The sequence below is a fragment of the Piliocolobus tephrosceles genome, chromosome 18 (assembly GCF_002776525.5).
Source record: "Piliocolobus tephrosceles isolate RC106 chromosome 18, ASM277652v3, whole genome shotgun sequence".
Lineage (NCBI taxonomy): Eukaryota > Metazoa > Chordata > Mammalia > Primates > Cercopithecidae > Piliocolobus > Piliocolobus tephrosceles.
Genome location: NC_045451.1, coordinates 10,101,411 through 10,121,394, shown reverse-complemented (window position 1 = coordinate 10,121,394; position 19,984 = coordinate 10,101,411). Strand labels below are relative to the sequence as shown.

At 39.5% G+C, this 19,984-nt stretch overlaps 1 protein-coding gene across 1 annotated transcript in view; it reads left to right on the top strand.

Moving 5' to 3' along the window:
• The first annotated feature begins 5,814 nt into the window (after positions 1–5,814).
• DOK6 (docking protein 6) overlaps positions 5,815–19,984 on the top strand; it is a 422,926-nt gene continuing 408,756 nt past the window's right edge. The window contains exon 1 of the mRNA XM_023224190.2: positions 5,815–6,231. Within this exon, the coding sequence (XP_023079958.1) occupies positions 6,166–6,231 (66 nt within the window). The 5' untranslated portion in view covers positions 5,815–6,165. The remainder of the gene's footprint in view (positions 6,232–19,984) is intronic.

Below are 19,984 nucleotides of genomic sequence, written 5' to 3'. Positions count from 1 at the left end.
CCTCATGGTACAAGGGAAAACGGATGCCAAGGGTATCCTAACTCAGTCTCTTGCCCAGTAAACTAAACATCCTTAAAATACATTTTCAAAAAGCATAATTCCTTAACAATGAGTGCCAGAAAAGATCTAGAGTGTGTTTTCAGATTTCCAGTATTTTGAATTAGAAACATGAACTAAGTAATACTTTTAGATGACATTCATCAGGAAGGAGTATATTCATTTTGCAAACGAAAGGAAAAAAGGGGAGAGCAAGACATACCGAGGGAATACACTCGCATGCTTTTGATAACTTATTCTTGAAAATGACATCCTATCACTTCTGCCAGACTGAGAATTTATTCAGTAGTCCAAGCCACACGCAAAGAGGGGATTGTAAGGAGACGGGAGGTTGTAGACCTATCTTAAAAGCTGCCTCCCACAGGCTGCCCCCGACCCTCAATGCTCCATGTCCCTCATGTGCAAAATATGCCAACCGCTTTTAAGACCTTCAGATTCTCACTCACTACAGTCTGAACTCAAAGTACAAAATTTTGTTATATGAAACAGAAATGAGGCTTCTCAAGTGTAATGCCTTGGGCACAGTTTTTCAACTGTAGATCTTTTTTTCAAACCTTTGAAACTAAAGAAACAAGTTATCTGCCTACCATATATCCAACAATGGTGGGACAAGCAAAATACAGCCATGTACACATTCCTGTTCAAAAAGGGAGAAAACAGAAGGAAAACAATTACTGGTCCATGATAATTCTGAAATCCAGATGGGGAAATGCTGGAAGTTCCTGGACTAGTTCTCAGGGTGAGGGTATGATCCTCCAAAGTTTTTGCTCTCCCTTCTAGGCTCTTCGTTCCTCCCTCTGAGTCTTATTTATTTATTTATTTATTTATTTATTTATTTATTTATTTATTTATTTAATGTAGCATGTCTCTGCACCTGACCTGTTCTCTCAGCCTGCTTCTTGTTAGTAGAATATTGGGAATCCACGTGCTTCTCCTCATTGTAGATTATCTTTGTCTGGCAATGCTTCAGCATGATAAATCTTTCAAGAATGTTGTGGGTTTCTTGTGACTCTCTTTATTAGATCAAATCAAGAGCAGTGCCAAGACAATGTGGGGTAAAGATAAAGCCAAGAGTGTGGCCGTAAAATCATTGATTTTCTGAAATCTTAAACAATATATTTTATTGTCACATTCTTGACATTATCTTTACACTAAATACTCATGGCAGTCAGTGCCCAGGATGAGATCTTTGTTCAGCTTCCATTTATTAATTTGAGCATTCTGATCTGGAGAAGGTGAGAATATTCGAAACCATCAGTTCTTGACTCCCTTCTGTTCAACGGTCCTTCCCTCAGTGTATCTCTCTCCTCTCAATTTGTACTAAGTGGGGCCAGGCACAGTGACTCAAGCCTGTAATCTTGGCACTTTGGAAGGCCACTGAGGCTGACATGGACAGATCACCTGAGGCCAGGAGTTCCAGAACAGCCTGGCTAACATCGTGAAACTCTGTCTCTTCTAAAAATACAAAAATTAGCTGAGTGTGTGGTGGCATATGCCTGTAGTCCCAGCCACTCGGGAGGCTGAGACAGGAGAATCACTTGAGCCTGTGAGGCGGAGGTTGCAGTGAGCCAGGACCTTGCTACTGCACTCTCCAGCCTGGATGACAGAGTGAGATTCCGTCTAAACAAACAAACAAAAATTTACTAAATGGAAAGAAGAAACAGTTGCACTTCAAATACTTTGGATGGAGATTTTCTTATCTAGATCAGGGAGTTTATTACATGCATTTTCTAGTTTCCACATAGCTGCCAGGAACACTAAGTTTCCTGCCACTAAATAACCAGAATACTCCTTTCAATTTTCAATCATATTCTCTTCACTTTGTTATGTGAGCTTACTCAGTGCCCTCAAAGTCCAAAATGCTACAAACAGCACGTTGAAGATGCTTTCCGTCTTTACTCATACTCTTCTCAAGGCCACTCATAAATTCCAAAATCATTCTCAAATTTTAGGGTTTTTTTTTTTCCGTTAAGACAACACCTTACTTTCACATACCAAAGTCTATTTTAGTTATTAACTTACAAATAACTAAAGTTCCCTTTGTTGAAAAACAACTAGGAGCAGCCTAGCTGGTTGGTCTTGGCTCAGGCTCTCTCAGTGACTGCCAGGGCGTGGTCATCTAAAGTGACTGGGCGGATCTATTTCTGAGTTTACTCGCATGGCTTTTGGAAAGCCTCAGATGGACACCCTCCAAGCTCATTTGCATGGGCCTCTCCATAGGATTGCTCATATTGTGGTAGCTGGCTTCCTCCAGGGCAAGCTTTCCAATAGAGATGACCCAGCATATAAGAAGCCACAGTCTTTTTATAACTTAATTCACGAAGAACACTCCATCACTTCTGCTGTATTCATTAGAAGCTGGGTGGGGGGAGGGGAAAGTCCATCCCACACCGAGAAAGAGGAATTATATGGGGCCAGATACCAAGTCTTAGGGCCCAATTTAGAGGCTGCCTACTGGAGTAATAAAATGTTGAATCGCACGCTTTTTTTTTTTTTTTTTTTTTTGTAAGACGAAAATAGGTACCCATATATGTCTTTCCTTATATTTAAAAAAATAAATAAATAAAAATAAATAAAAAGGCAAACCAAAATCTAATGAAAATTGTTTCTTACAAAGAGAGGAAGGGAAAGAAATGAGAGCTGTGTCTCTCAATGTGCCTTATTTGATATGTCTGACTTTGGAAACTTGTAAATATTTCACATAGTGAGTTTCTCAAAGGAAAAACAATCCTAAAATATGGAATATGTCAACATTAATTTGAATTGAAAATATCCTTTGAAAGTGAGTTTTTTCTTTAAATATATATTTCTGAAATTAAAAAAAAAGTTTCCTTGCTTTATAACTGAAAAGCATAAAACTAGTAGCAAAAAGCACCACTAGCAACCAAATTATGGGAAATGAATTTCATTTCTCATTAAAACAAATTAAGGTTCCAAAAGAAATAATGAATTCCAGGTCTGCAGTTGGAAATGTGTTAGATAAGCATGGGATACAAGCATGGGATACCTTGCTATTTATTGATCACAGCCAGGCCAAATATACAAAACTACATTTTTGGAAATGATATTGCAAAGGGAGCAGGGATTTATTTTGAGTTTGCTAGAACCCATTCAAGATTTCTAAAACATGGATGATAATGGTTAGGAATCAAACCTGCCTTTCTTATAGGGTGTCTATTTCAGGGGAATTCTCTAATTTGTGAGGGAAAGTATTTTTGTTTATTTGTTTCTTTTTTAGAAGAGGGTATATACTCATAAACTCAAGAATAAAGTTAAATTAGAAAATCACAACTTTGCAATCCCTAATGAAGTAATGTATCTAAGCAATGATCATCAGCGACACAAAAACCACTAGTTGGAAGGTTGGTGGAGAATTTTATAATTCTACAATTTCATAGAATTTATATTTTATGATTTTATAATGTACAGATGAGTGTTGACAACACTTTAACCTTCCAATCAATGGGACAGCTAGATGTTTTGTTCCTTTGGTATGATTCAGTAGAATATATACAGCATCTTTTATTATTTTGCAAAAAAAAAGGAAAATGCAAGTAAGTTTCTAAGTCACACTAGTAGGAAATGTGGGACTTGGGTGAACATGTTTAATTGAGGCTATGCAACCAAATCCAGAATTGGGAAAATTTACATGACAGATAACCTAGGGCTTTCAAGAGACAAATAAAGATCATAAAGAGAGGGACACGCATACATAAAAATTGCTGTAACACCAATTTAAAAATAAAAGATAAATGAGAATACTGAAATCATGCTAGGGTGTTACAAAGACGTTGATAAACATGAGTGTCGGCACAGTAATCACATACATAATCATTAAAAGCCATGATTAGTGATCACACCTGACTGTTACTTATGTCAGTACTAAGATTGTTGCTGAGACAAAACTAATCCCTGACTTCAAAGAACTGATAACTGACTTGTGAAAACAGATGATTATATAAATAGGAGAAGGAGTCTGTGGTCATAGAAATCATTGTAGACCTCAAACCAATCTCGAAACCTGTGGCTCTGCAACTGAATGTCTCTGAGCCTCGATTTCATCTAGTAACTGGCAAGTATTCTTCATTTAACATATGTGGTTGCAAAGAGGGCTGAATAAAATAACTTATTTAAAGCATTTACAAACCTAAAGCAGTCTTTATATTTTTAAAAAAATGGCCATGCAGTGAAATAGTAAAAAGTGGGTGGAATAGACAAGCTGTGCCAGGTATTCAGAGGAAAGAATTACAAGCAGTTATCAGAGAGTTTATGCAAATTTTCTGAGGTCAGAGCTTGAGCCCATTCCAGGGAGTTTATGCAAATTATCTGGGAAGGTGAGAGTTTGGGCCCATTCCAGAGTGACAGCAGAAAGGATTTTACCATGTTATTCTTAGTATCTGATCTGCCCCAGCATCTGGTACTTTGAACGGTGGGAAGTTTTTTTGTTAAAAAAAAAAAAAAAAAATAGCTAGCCCACATTAATAAATGAATAGGAATAGCATGCTGTTAAAGCAAATAAGAATTTCCATTGGTTTACATGGGCTCTAGATGGAGACTTCTGCTAAGTATGAGACAAAAATCTCCCATGGATGCTATCTGGTTGGAGTGAGGGACGTGCTACCTTGTTCTTCAAGTTTTTACATTCTTCCCTCAACCCCAGTTTCTTTTCTTTCTTAGTATTATTGTGTTTCAAATAGGGGTAGGAAATTTTTAATGAGAACCTGGAAAAATACTGCTCACTGTAATAAACATCATCTTTTGATTAAATATAACTCTTGCAGGAGTCACCTTAAAAATTGTCAACCTTTATACATTTTACTAATTAGAAACATCCTTAGCAAGTAAGTACTAAATGTTCTAGCCTATAGTAAAAATCCATATATTGCCTCCAGTCAAAATTCAATATCCCTCTTTTTCCTCGAATCTTTCACAAAAATATAATCTTAAAAATTAAAATGTCTTTACAATAATGGAAAACCTACTTTTAAAATACCATGTGTTTCTACATTAAGGGGAGAAAGTTCTTCATTTTTTGTTTGTACAAGTTGAGCATTTCAAGAAGTCATTGGCATCCATTGATAACAACCCCATTCTCCATTTTCCCAGAAGAGCCAGGAGCCACTTTTAGTCCTAGTTAACGAAAACGCATGCATAAATCAACCGTTCGGGTCGGGCTTCTCCACTCCTTCAGCAGAGGACGTCGGCGCCCGGCTGCCTCGCCCGCTTGCCTGTTTCTAGGCTGCGGGAGGATTAGACACATGCGCACGATTGGTCTCTTTGTGTGCACCAGGAAGGGTTTGGCGTCGATTGATTTACACTTCCTAACGGGGCAAAGACCTGGAACGACCGCGTGTGCTTGGGGATAAAAATGTCCTGTAAACAAGGCCGATGAAATAAACAAGTGTCTCGCTCCCGCTGGCCTTCCACGTTGGAAGTGTCCCCACCGCCCTTTCCCCGTGCCCAGCTTGCGAGTGGAGATTTAGAGCCCGGGAATGAGGCGCCGTGTCCTTAGGAATCTCGCGCCCGGGGAGCGCTGAGGGACCGGGGAGCCGGGTGGGGAGCGGGCCCCGGGGCGCACGGCGGAGGCGCTCCCGCCCGCGCGGAGAGGGATGGAGCGCTTCTTGCGAGCGTCTCCGAGCCCAGCCATCCCGCGGACCAGGGGGAGGGAGCGGGGCTGGCGCATCAGCCCGCCCCCCCGGCCCGCCCCCTCCCCCCGCGCCGGGGAGCCGCGGTGGTGCGCTCCGGCCAGCTGTGCGCCGCCGAGCGAGGCGCCAGCCCGTGGGTGCTGCCGGGGGCGGCGGCGCGGTGGGGGCGCCCGCAGCTGGCTGCTGCGCGGGCCGCGGCGCGGGGCTCGCGGCGGGGGGCGAAGGTGAGCGCCGGAACGCGGAGGGCTGGTGCTGCTCACGGCGCCGGGCCCCGTTCCCCGTCCGCGGCGGCCCTGCAGGCGACCCCGCGTCCCCACCGGCGGGAGCTCGGGAAGGAGCGGGCGGCGGCGCTGCTGCTGGCGGCGGCCGGCTGGATGCGAGACCCGCGCAGACCCGGCGGCGGACGGCGGCTCTCGACTCGGGAGAGCGGATCGCGGAGCGCAGGAGCCCGATCGCGCTGGCCATGGCCTCCAACTTTAACGACATAGTCAAGCAGGGCTACGTGAAAATCCGCAGCAGGAAGCTAGGGGTGAGTGGCTCGCTCGGCTTGCTCCTTCCCCTGCGCTCGTTCGGCCCGGCTGGCTGCCTGGGGGGGCAGGGAGAGGTGACCCGTGCGGGTACAGGGCAGAGAGGGACCCGGCCCTGTTGCTTGGCCAGGTGGGGGCCCGCACCTGCCGGGGGGTTCTGCAGACGGACCTGCGGGCTCCGGGAGCGCCTGAGCCCCCATTCTCGAGTGCACCGGGCTGTCTTCGACCGTGCGGGGGAAGTCAGTAGATGAAAGGGGTTGTCAGTTCCGACGAGGAACGTGCCTTGGAGGAGGTTTCTTTGCGGTGCTATCCACGATGGTCTGTTCTCAAAAGTGTGCGCTTTTCGGGTGGAACTGTTCTGTGTGGCGACGCTCGCGTGTGTTTAGAATCACCATTTTCTGGTCCCCGCTTCCCAAGCTCAATTCGAAATTCCCGTTTTATGCCCTCCCAGCGCCGCGCGTCCCTGCCGGCTGTAGCGAGCGAGTTTAGGGCGCCTTCGCCGTGGCGGAGGGCGGCTCCCGCGCCCCGCGAGTGCTCCCAGACCCGGGGACCCGCGCCCGCGTGCAGGCAGGTGTGTGCCCCGCGCCCGCCGGCGGACACTGCTCCGGTAAAGTTGATGGAGCCCTTTCCCTACTTCTTGAGAGATACGCTGCCTGGCTTGGGAGGGAAACAGTGTAGAACCCAAGGGTTCAAAACTATTCTAGTGACCAGACGAGGCGGTAGGAGGGACTCAACGGGAGGCAGCGGGACAGGAGGGGCGGACACCTGGACGGGAGCGGCCTAGACTTGGGACGCGAGGGGGAGGATGGAGGGACGGGCTGGAGGTCCCCAGGGAGCGCGCGAGGTAGGGTGACCTGGGAGGCTGACCCGGGTGGGGTGGTCCGGAAGAGCGAGGGGAAACTCGTCTGGGAAAGAAAGTGCCCCTGTTCCGGACTCTCTGGTTGTGTCTGCCTCACTGTCCTCCAAGTTCCAGTTCTACCAGGCTCCTGCATCCCGGGGCAAAAGAGAAGAACCTTCTCTTGAGCCAGAACCTTCCCTGTGTTCCCTGATGACTGGAAGATTCATCCTCCAACTTGGAAAAGGGGAAAAAGAGGGGAGAACTTTGCTAATTTCTGTGTAAAAAGGAAAGCAAAAGAAGGGTAGTGTTAGAGAGTAGAAGAAAGGAACGGTAGAATCCCCGAAAGAGGGCAGATCACCAAGCACCAGGAGTCGCTTTGTCGGGAGTTGGCGGCGCCAGGTGTTGGGGACAGGAGGACGGACGGCAAAGGCCGACTTGACTCTTGGTGCTGCCTCTGCTGGGTTTCACATTAAAGGTGCAGACTGTACCCCAAGGACAACAGGGGCCCATTCTGGAACTTCAGCAGTTCTGTAGTAGACTGGGAGGCTGCAAGAGCGAGTGCGACAGCAACGCCCCCCTTCCTCCAGCCTGGAGCCAACGTGCGCTGCCGGGAGCCCCACCAAGGCGAAAGAGAGCAGGCGCCAGAGTCAGATCCTCGGCCCGGTTTCAAGGGCTTTTCTTGGGTAGGAGAAAGCGCCTCATTCTTTTCCAGGGATATAAGAACGAACCCACGGAAAAAGCTGCGGTTCTCCAGGAGTCTGGTTGTTCCTGGCAGCCGGGACGCAATGCTCAAGTCTGTCACCACACAACTGTCAGCCAAGGAAGGTGCAGAGCTGGAGGTGGAAGGGAGTCATCTTCTTAGCTTGACCTTTGAAGCCCTTTGCTTTACGACACGATGCTTGTTCATTTTTCTCGGCCTTTGTTCTTCTTAAAATCGCGATTGTGTCTGATGCTTCACACTATATAAACTAATGAATGAGTTAAGTCCCACACAAGATGTGTGTCTGTGTTCACAGAGTCACCTGCATGTGAAAATGAGACTGAGGAGTGTAGCCTGAGTATCCCCTTCCTGCGCCCTTGGCCCTGGAGTATATAGGATTCCCCCCTACCCCATCCAAGCCTGCCAGGATTTCACACAATAAAAACTGAGTATGTAACCCAGTTATAACACAGGGCCCAAGGAAAGTGCATTGAATGCTTTTTGGGGAACTGGCATTCACGGTGTTTGAAATGTCATCTTGATCACCATTTCTGCCTACCGATGTGTGCAAACGTATATTTACACTTACAAAGCCTCTTTTGCTGTGCTCACCGTTTAGAGCTTTGCCTTTGTAAAGGGCAACCTTCATAGAAAACAATAAAAGTGTGTTTATGTAAAAATTAATTGCTTTTGTCCTCCATTTCTACCTGAGAAACGTAAACTTCAAAGTTAGATGTTGAAACAGTTTTGTTTTAAATTAAATCAAAACACTAAATTCACCTTGACTATTTTGAGAACTTTTTTTTAAGTCAGATGCTTTTCTATTCAGAATATTCTAACATGCAGAAGAGTGAATTTAAATGGCAAAACTTCACATGGCTGGTTCTGTGACGCTTACTAAGTTAAGTGAGTCCCATATTAGAGTAAAACTCTAAGCAAATATTGTGTACCTTAAAGAGTCATACCCCAAATCATAAAAATTAAAATTATCCAAACATTAATATTTCCTTTGCATAGTTAATAATACTTATTCCTAATTTTATGGACTCGAAAGTATGAGCTTTTCCAAATAACATATTTTTTAACTCTAAGGACAAGATGACTTTGTATGATTTATGTCCAAAACTAAATTTCAAAATATAAATAATTGTAATTGAACATGCATAGATATTTGATTTATTATGGACAGGACTCATGCTTTCAAAAATCGAAGTCTGTGATATTCTAATGGAGAAAAAAAGGCCTGGATATGAGGCCAAGTGCATCACAGATAATTATTGACATGAAACATAAGTTATGATGAAATGTTCTAATGTGCCCTTTGCTTCTCACAGATTAGTGCAATTTTGAATGAGGGCAGTAAGGCATTTCTTGTCCTCTAGGTAGCAAGTCAGCCCTTTCAGAGGGGCTTCCAGTTTCACGAGGTCAAAAGGGCCCTTGCCCTGTGTCTCACTGGGGAAGCTAGCAACCTTTTGAGTTCAGTCTCTTACCCACTGTCTGGGCAAAGAAGCAAAATTTAGTAAGCAAAGCGTATATAGCAAAATATCCAGTTGGTTTTTGGTTTGCAGCCAAACTAAGAACTCAATCACTGAAAGCATTAATAATCCAACACTTTGTGTATTGACCCTAAAGTTATCAAAAATAAATGCAGCATTGTGGAGTGAGACCATTATCATCATCACCACCACCATCATCACCATCATCACAGTCGTTGTCATCAACATCACTGTACAAATTTTGGACTGCTACACCTTGACTTATTCTAGACACAGACCTCACATCATTTTTTTTCCCAAGGAATTCATTCAGATACATCAACATGACTATTCACAGACACATCGTATGCAGGCAAAATAGTGTCTTCTACAGACATTTTATATTTCTTACTCAAACTCAGGTGAGAGGTTGGTATTGATATGTGTGGGTTCTGAAGGAGCGTCTCAGGATAGCGTGGTGTGTGTGTGTATATGTATATTCAGGTACACACGGGATCAAATTATCCTGGAGTGTCCACAGTTTAAGAGGCAGTGTACCCTGGTGTTTGTGTCTGCATTACAGAGTCATATTGTTGTGTTAAGCCTGAATTATTTATGATAAATAACCCCTGCATCATTGCTACTCAGAGTACATCAGGCCAGTCATTGTACTTTGCACCAACTTCGCTGTAGGAGAAGCAGGGAAATGTGGAGGAACAGATTTGGAGTTTTGAAGAGCACTAACTTTATGAACTGAGCACCTATCGAGAATTTCACTTTTTGCATATTTTTCTTTTGTTTTAACAACTTACTGTGGATTTACCTACCTCTTGCCCTTTCTCCCTTCTTGATTAAAACCTCAGGACAACTCCATTCCTGGCTTAAGGATAATTGATCTCCTTTCTGTAAACACTGTGAGTTTTCCTTTCCTTTCACAACAGCTTTCCTCAGAATATTTGTTCATGAGAGAGATTTATGAAAATTTACCCTTTTATAGAAGCTCACTCATTAAAATAAATACAAAGGGCTGGACACGGTGGCTCACGCCTGTAATCCTAGCATTTTGGGAGGCTGAGGCAACATGGTGAAACCCTGTCTCTACTAAAAATTACAAGAAGTCAGCGGGGTCTAGTGATGTGCGCCTGTAGTACCAACTACTCAGGAGGCTGAGGCACGAGAATTGCTTGAACCCGGGAGGTGGAAGTTGCTGAGAGCCGAGATCGTGTCTCTGCACTCCAGCCTGGGTGACAAAGCGAAACTCTGTCTCAAAATAACTAATAAAATTAAATAAATAGAAATGTGCATATGTACATTTGTATATTTTGTCCTTTAGATCATTTTACAATTTCTTTGGTCTCCAAGTCTGTAAAAACTAGTCTGTAAAGAGAGATTATATCTTGTAGGGCATGCATTACCAATTTGCCAAGAATTAGATGCATAAATATATTTAAGATAAAACATATAAATAACTTAGTCATTCTGACCATTTAAAAGTTCTGAAGAACTTTCAGAATCATTACTTCATATATGAATTCCCAATCTATGGATTTACGGTGCAGAAATTATAATGAATATGTTTCAATCTTTACTTGTCTAGAATATTGTGAATCCTGAACATTGTTTTCTGAAATGGGTCTGTGATATCTATATTTATTTATCATTTGTATAGTTATCATTTCTCATTAAATACTAATTTAGCATGTGACAATTTCAATTATTTGAACTCTCTATTCTAGATTTTTATTCATGTGATAATTATGCATATTCTTTACGCTGTGTGTACATTTGCCACTTATTTCTGTATCTATATATATATTCCTGCAAATAATGCTAGTTCTTAGAATTTTCCAGTAAGAAAAGATCTTAATGTATATTCTACCCAATTCCTATATTTTACATTATCTTCAGCTGCCTATTTGTGTGTATGACATCTGATGTATGCTTAGGAACTACTATCTCTATTGGCAATTTTTTTCCTATTAAAAACATGTCTCTGTCTGCATATGAACATGTCTGATGTTCTTTGAATTTTAAAAATTAAGCCAAAGACAGTGAAAATTAAGGTAATTTTTACGGTAAAAACCAAATACGGACATTGTAGCTGAATTTTGCTATTAAATTATTATGCCTATATAAGGCCTTAGGAGAGGCTGGTAAATCAGAGAGAGTTATCAAGATTCACGTCTCAGTTTTTATCTTGATAGATTTACAGATGACTGCTGGCAAGGTGAACTTTAAAAATGACATTCCTTTTCTTAGAAAACAAAGATAATACTCAATACTTAAAGAGATCTTTCAAATGACTGAAATTAATGGTTAGTGAGCAGGGAAGTGCTGCAGTGGTCAAGTATCTTTGTACGATCTACATTCCCAGTTTCCTTAAATGTCTTTCAAACATGCACAATAATGGTGAATATTTTGGATCACTATACAATAGAATAAGGAATAAAAAATTAGTTTAGGCCAGGTGCAGTGGCTCATGCCTGTAATCCCAACACTTTGGGAGGCCGAGGCTGGCAGATCACCTGAGATCAGGAGTTCAAGAGCAGCCTGGCCAACATTGTGAAACCTCATCTCTACTAAAAATACAAAAATTAGCGGGGCACGGAGGCTGGTGCCTGTAATTCCAGCTACTCAGGAGGCTGAGGCAGGAGAATTGCTTGAACCCAAGAGGTGGAGGTTGCAGTGACCTGAGATTATGCAACTGCACTCCAGTCTGGGTAACAAGAATGAAACTTCATCTAGAAAAAAAAATAGTTTACTATGAAGCATATGTATTTGACGTAAATGTCATATTTTTGAAGTATTTTTATTAGTTAGCATTGCCCTGTTTGGATCATAAACCATGTAGATACTGTTGAGTAGGACAATTCAGTATTTGTATCTTTGGACTGTTTCTATTTATATCAATTTTAGAAACTATAGAAGATAAAAGGCATGCAATACAAACAAAATAAAGTTATCTGTAGTCCCACCATTTACAGATAATCTCTAGATTTCACACATTTTGAAGTGCAGTGCTGGTTTTGAGGAAGACGTAATTTCTATCACATAAGATCAAATAATTAAAAGGGACCATACTATAATTTCTTTAGCCTCAGTTTTATTACTTGTGCCTCACTTTAGTCACAATGTTTTCTGTTTTTCTTCAAGGTCTTGTAACTTCGTCCACAGAGTCCACAAATTCTAGATAGGGAATATTTTCATTAACTTTCTGCATAAATCCTCATTAGATTTATTTTAAGATACAGAGCAGTATTATCCTCTAAGTAATTCATTTTTATATTGTTATACTGTTACTCAATGAGAATATTGCACCTGTCAGTCAAACTGGATAGAATAAGAAATGATACTTTGCTATAAGCAAGAGCAGAAATTAATAAAGAAAACTACTGTTTGCATGGTATTTGCAATGATTAGTGATGGTTGTAACCTTTCAACATGGGCAAAAGATTTTGTCTGCCATTTTCCTGAATTATTTGCAACAATTCTTGGTTAATTTTTATTTTTGGCTTAACAGTAAAATTACTGGGAACAAAGACATATTAATGCTTAGTTTGAGACTTCATAATGGTAACATAATCTCACTACATTTTGTATGTATTGTGCCTTTTACAGCTTGTAAAGACTTATCACACATATTATATCATTCTTATGGTAGGATTTTAAATGTATATTCAATTTTTAACCCCCATTCTGTACATAAACTAGAATGCAAAAGGCAAATCAGCTGGAGTTATTGAGACACAGCTTGGGTTTGTGTGTTTGTGTATACAAACCTAGGTGTATAACTTCAAGTTCAGTGTAATAGCTACTATACAACAGCTACCACTTTGGAGTGTATGTAGCCAAGTTCAACACAGTCATGTGTACCCTTCAAAGTCAACGTGCTTTCTTTGGTATCTTGGTGTAAAGCTGATATGATCATTCACTTTACTCAATGTTAAGTTATTAAGATTGCAGATAAAAATGCTATTTAGTGAAAGAATTTATGTCACGATAAGGAAGTACTATGCAGATACTTGTCCAGGCCACACTGAATTGATACAATTTCATTTTCATTGATACCAAACACAAATTCACTAACCTCTCCTTTCAAAGAAAAAAGATAGAGCACCTTTCAAAATTTAGCTGACAGTGTCTGGGTAGAATTTTAAAAGTTATTTAAATAGTTAAATATATTTATTTTAGCATTACCTTTATTTATGGAAGATTATATTTTTATTTAACATGGCTTTATAAAAAATTATGTTTAAATCAACTTAATGAAAGATGAGTTCATTTAAAGAAAACCTAAATATAAAAACTATGCAGATTAATGGGGATCTGACAAATCAAAAGGCAGTGTATGGTGACATAGTCATGCACCATATAGTATAACAGCATTAGCTAAATGCCCAGGCATTTGCAGTACTCCACCACAGCATGATCTCAACTCAAGAGACTGGATTATTTTGTCTGTTTCTTATTTTTGTTGCTTGTTGCTTTAAAGGGGCTTAAATCAAAATCGATGTATTTAAATTATGTTCCTTTATTAAAAAACTATTAATTTTTTAAGTTGCCTGTAGAGCCAACCTCTTACTCAAATGTGTACATTTATATATAAAATGCATTACATGTTAATATGCTTTGGCTGTGTCCCCACCAAAATCTCATCTTGAATTGTAGCTCCCATAATCCCCACGTGCCATGAGAGGGACCTGGTGGGAGGTCATTGAATCATGGGAATGGTTTCTCCCATGCTGTTCTTGAGATAGTGAGACCTCACAAGATCTGATGGTTTTATAAGGGGCTTCCCGCTTCACTGGGTACTCATTCTCTTTCCTGCCGCCCTGTGAAGAGGTGCCTTCCACCATGATTGTAGGTTCCCTGAGGCCTCCCCAGCCGTGCAGAACTGTGAGTCAATTAAACCTCTGTGCTTTATAAATTACCCAGTCTCTGGTATGTTCTTACAGGAGCATGAGAATAGACTAATACACATGTAGAAACGTGTGTAGTGCTTTTTTCCAATGATTTTTCCATTGTAAATATGGAATTGCTTTTTTCTGATTACTCACTACCCTTTAGCATGTTTATGTCTGTGTGTATATATGTACACACATATATACATATATAATGTGTTAGATATTGAATATGTATATATTCAATAGAATATGTATGTATTTCCAATTGGCATGTTACTACCCATACATACGGAATTGCTATCTTTCCTGAGCGGATAATTATCTATATTACCTATCCCTTTGTCTATATCTATATTATCTATATTACCTATCCCTTTATTAAAAAAAAAAAATCACTCTCAACAACAACTGCATATAGGAGTGACCTGCAGAGCTTGATCCTTCGGCCTGGGCTCTCCTCACTGAATTGGCCGGCCTGGAATTGAGTGTGGGTTTGCCTTAAAGTTCCCTCAAGTGTTTTTAATGTGACACCAGAGTTGATAATTGTTGCCACAAAATGGTAATTTTTTTAGGAAATAGAGAAAATATGTAACACGTTAGACTCCTCTAAACTGCTAACTACACTGTTGTTAGTGCGAAGACCTCTGAAATATAAAGTTAATTATCCATTAAATCCTTTATGTAACCCTCATTTCCTGACAGTCTATAATGCTTTATAATGTGAACACAGAAGGAATACAACAAAAAATTTCTTTGACACACAGAAATTCACTTCATAAACAATGCAGGGAATTTGAATTAATCTTTTCTGAGGACTTCTGGATCATGCTTTCCAGGCTCTCTTAATACATGACTGATGCTTCTACCAGCAATGTGGATGCTCTTAAAAGATTTCAATTGTCTAATTTGTATATTCTCATCTAAGTAATTAAGATACCATGGCTATTTAAATTGTACTTAATTTAAGACTCACTGAGTTCTGAACAATGCAATCATGATTTTCCCAATGGGAGATTCAGTGCATGAGACTATATTTTAAAAAACCAGTAGCTCAGAGTCAGTTTTGTATTCTTCATAAACCTGGGCTCATGGCTGTGAAAGACAGCTGCTACCCTGCAACACCTTGCTCCTGGTATCTATGAGGTTTATGTTTTATGTTCTTTTCTTTGTTCTTTGTTTCCTACTTGAAGAGATAGGGCATAGATGAATGGATGGGGAGAGAGAAAATTGAAGCAATATATAGCACATACATCTCAAGTCCAAGCAGATAGTAGGTACCCTTGTGGTTTTTAGAGAAGGTGACCATAAAGCTGACAAGTCATGAATTAAGAAGGGTTTGTTAAAAGTTCTATGCATAAGACACAACATAACCAGGTAACAATATGTGTCTAGATGAGATGGGTGTGGAGTAATGAGAAAAGATCCACAATAAGAGTGCTTGTAGAGTTCTAAGAAGCTGGGAAATTGCTGATGGGTGTTAACAAGAGGGGTTAAACGTTCATTGTCAAATTAACAAAACCCCTGAGGCTGGGGTGTAGAATAGATTGTAGTGAAATAGGACTGTTGGCAAGGAGCCAACAAGAAGTGAGTTTCAGCATCTAGGAAAGGTACTGGGTGATTCTACAGGCTAGCCAGGATGGAGAACCACTGCCACAGAAGTATTTTGTTTTTCTAGCTCTTGGGAAAAATGAATCTTTCACCTACTATTGTTTGCATTGAGAATCCATCTGGCAGTCTTATTTTTGCCTTTTGAAAATGATTAGTCTCTTTTCTTCTGTCCGCTTTTAATATGTTCTTTATCTTTGTTTTTCAGGAGTTTTGTTATGACATGTAGAAATATAGTTTTCATTCCGTTCATCTTTCTTGAGGTTTATAGGGCTTCTTGATTCTATGGCTTGATATCATTCATCAGTTTTGAAACATTCTCCGCCATTACCTCCTCAAGTATCAATTCTGTCTATTCTTTCTCTTTGTCCTTACTCATATGTAAGAAAGCAGAGATATGACAAGTAATTACTACCATATCTCAAAGTGTCTTTATGCTTTTACTCTTTCATCTGTTTGCCTCTCAAATCCTCAAGATAAATATTTTTTCTTGCATTTCTTTCAGTTTACTAATTTTCTATTCAGCTGCAAATAATCGACTGTTAGAAGCTATCCATTGCTATCAATTTTGATGTTTTTATTTTCATGTCTGGAATTCTCATTTGGTTCATTTAAAAATTATTATTAGAATATGTTATCAATTTTATCTTTGGTAGTTTTCAATGCCTTCAAATATCTATACTTTTTGTATATGTGCAGCATTTGTGATCATGAGCATGTGAGCTTTCTTGAATTACAGAAATGGAACTTTCTCACTGGTTAATTGCCTTTTGTGGAGGTAGAGGTCATGTGATCTTCCAGAACTCCGCTGAGAGACAGGAGAGTTGGCTATAGCTTTTCCTTCATTGTGACACCCTCTACCTGTGATGATTTTGACTTGAAATATTCTCAAAACAAGTTGTCAACCTCCATTGTAGCACTATGGCTTGTGATAATGACAGTGAAGAAAAATAATTATTTTACTTTTGAGAGTTATTTTTTCTCTTTTGTTTTGGTAACAGCAATGGCAAGACCCACTCCCAGAGATTCTACTTTAATTGATTTCTGGGCAAGAGAATTATTTGTTTCAGGCTTGGTTTTTATCTCAAGTGATTCTAGAATAAATGAAGTACATTTTACCAGAATAATTTTTAATGCAAGTTGTTTATCACCATATATTTCCCCTGAACCCTAGAGAGCTCGGATAAATAAGTTAAAGTATGCCTCCACAAGTAAAAAATAAATAAATACATAAATAAAAATAAACACTATGAATGTCTGTATCAGCCATTTGTCATTTCTTTATTTCAGCCGGAATTTGAGTCTCTTTCCCATATTTGGAGAGTACCTCCCACATTATGAATGGTGAAGGTAGTAAATAAGGTCTTGCATCATAAAAGATGAAATGCCCAAAATGCTTATCTCCCTTGCAGCTAGAGCACAAGATCATGAGCTGGTTTTTAGAAATTACAGGAATCTAGGACCGACTTTGAGTTAGTGACAAAAGAGGCAATTCAGTGGAGGAATCTTCACAGGGGAGGACAGAGTAGTCATTTCTACCGGATCAATGTAATGACACAGAGTAGGAACAACGCAAATTACTGCATCTGTTGTCTTAAGTGAATATACTCATTAAGCCACTTTAGTAACTTTAGAGAATATTTATGATTGCTTAGTCTTGAACCGGGTTCTCCAGTCCTCTATTCCTATTTTGAAATAATAAAAACTTTAATAAATTCCTTTCTGTCTAAATCAGCAAGTGTCAACTTCTGTTGCTTGCAACTAATACATATAACTGATAAGACAGCATTATTGGAAGTGATTCAGTTAGGTTTTAAAATATTTTAAAATCATACGTGTTTTAGATTAGTGAATATTAAATAGTTGTCTTTAGCAATAAGTAGATAGAATTAATTTCTCTTTTGTTTACTCCTAGCTTAGACATTAGAGCATGATTAGTGAATTATCCTGTTCCCACATGGGGATTTGTAGGAGCTTTGATATAAGGGTACATCCAAATCATATAATTAAGAAAAAAGTTTGTTTTAAATAGGGACCCACACAAATACACATAACATATTTTAGGCAAAGATGGAAAACTAATTTGATAAAGAGGAACGCCTTTTCAGCAAATGTTACTGGAGTAATTGAACATCCATGAGCAAACTAAGTGAAGCTTCACATCAACTTCACACCTTGTAACTCAAAACAGATCACAGACTTAAATGTAAAACGTAAAGCTATAAAAATTTTGGAAAATCATTAGAAGAAAATCTAGGACTAGGCAGAATTCTTAGACTTGACAACAAAATCATGTTCCATAAAAGGAAAGATTGACAAATTTGTCCTATTGAAATTAAAAACTTTTGCTATATGAAAGACCCTATTAAGAGGATGAAAAGACAAGCTATTTACTGGCAGAAAATACTTAAGGACTATACATCTGTGATAAAAAAAAAAATACTAGTGTAAAACACTCTAAAAACTGTACAGTAAAATTTTTTAAAAACATAATTCAACCAGAAGACGGACAAAGGACACGAACATACATTTCACCGAAGTTGACATATATACAAATAAGCACATAAATAGGTGTCTGACATCATTAATCATTAGGAAGATGCAAATTAAAACTACCAAGAGATATCATTACACACCTATTGGAAAGGCTAAGAAAAAGTGACAGCCCTACATGCTGACAAGAATCCAGAGAAGCTGGATAGCTGGATCACTCATACATTACTGGTGGGAATATAAAATGGTTCAGACACTCTGGAAAACAATTTGACAATTTCTTAGCAACCTACATAGGCAAAAATGAGACCTCCCAATTGCACTCCTGGACATTCATGTCAGAGGAATGAAAACTTCTCACATACAAGCCTATTCATGAATGTTTATGGCTGCTTCATTTGAAATAGTAATACACTGAAGATAAACCAGATGTCCATTGTTAGGTGAATGATCAAACAAGCTGTAGTTCACCAAATTATGCAATACTACACAGTAGTAACAAAGGACCAAACTAATAATAAATCTCAGAAAATTACGGTGGGTGTCTGTAAAAACACCAGTCATCAAATGTTACATACTGTGCAATCTCATTCCATTAACACTCTTAATATAATAAATTGTAGAAATTAAGAACAGGTTGGTGGTGTCCAGAGGTTATGAACAGGGGAGAGGGAATGGGGTTTGTGTGTGAGGCAGAAGTGGTTATAAAAGCACAGTATGGGGAATCCTTTTGATGGTTGAAATGTTCTGTATCTTGACTGTAGTAATGTCAGTATTTTGGTTATGAAATGAGATGGTAATTTTACAAGAAGTTACTATGGGGAAAATTGGATAAAGAGCATGCAGGGTTGTTCTGTGCTGTTTTTCACAACTGCATGTGTGACAACAGTTATCTTAAAATTAAAAGTCTAATTAGAAAATGTAAGAGGGAGCATCAAAACCTAGCCTCATTTTACAAACATTATAAGCCATCCATTGGGGCACAATTATAGTGGAAGTAGTGTAGAAAAATGGAAAGAATTTACTCTTTTAGAATCAATTGAGGGATTTAATTAATAACTTGTCAATTATGAATTGTGTAACCTATAGAAAGTTTCAAATACCTTCAAGTCTCACTTTTCTTAAGTATGAATTGGATAGAAGAACACCAACCTCATTGTTGAGTAAAATAATATTTTACAAGATCTAAAACAGTGCTTAGTCTATGATGCTCCAACCATTGAATGGTAGAATTGATTGACAGATACCAAAAGCCTCCTGGGACAGACCTTTGAAAAGGAACCTATTTCTTGGCAGCCCTTCTGAACTGGGGTTCCATAAGGAAGAAACTCTTAATTCCTTGAGTCTTCCAGTGTATGTAATGAGTTAACTTCCTTCCTATATGGAAAATGGTAGCAACTGTTCAATGCTTGTGAATTGAGGAAAATAATTACTCAAGTCATTTTTTTGTAAGTCTTAATTCTCTCATGAAACTCAGATTGAGAAAGGCTATATTTTGATAGATGGGCTGTCAATTTCTGCATATCATCAAGAAAACAGATAAAGGGGAAAGGTGTCATTCTGTGATGATTTGAATTATGAGACCCCCTCCCCCACCTTCCAATCTGAATCTTAAATGATTATTACTATCTTAAAGATAGGCACCAGATACTTGTTTTACCACAGTTTTACCTCAGTAGCTAAACTCACAGTCTGATACAGTGAGTTCATGTAGATAGCCATATTGATATATTATGTAAC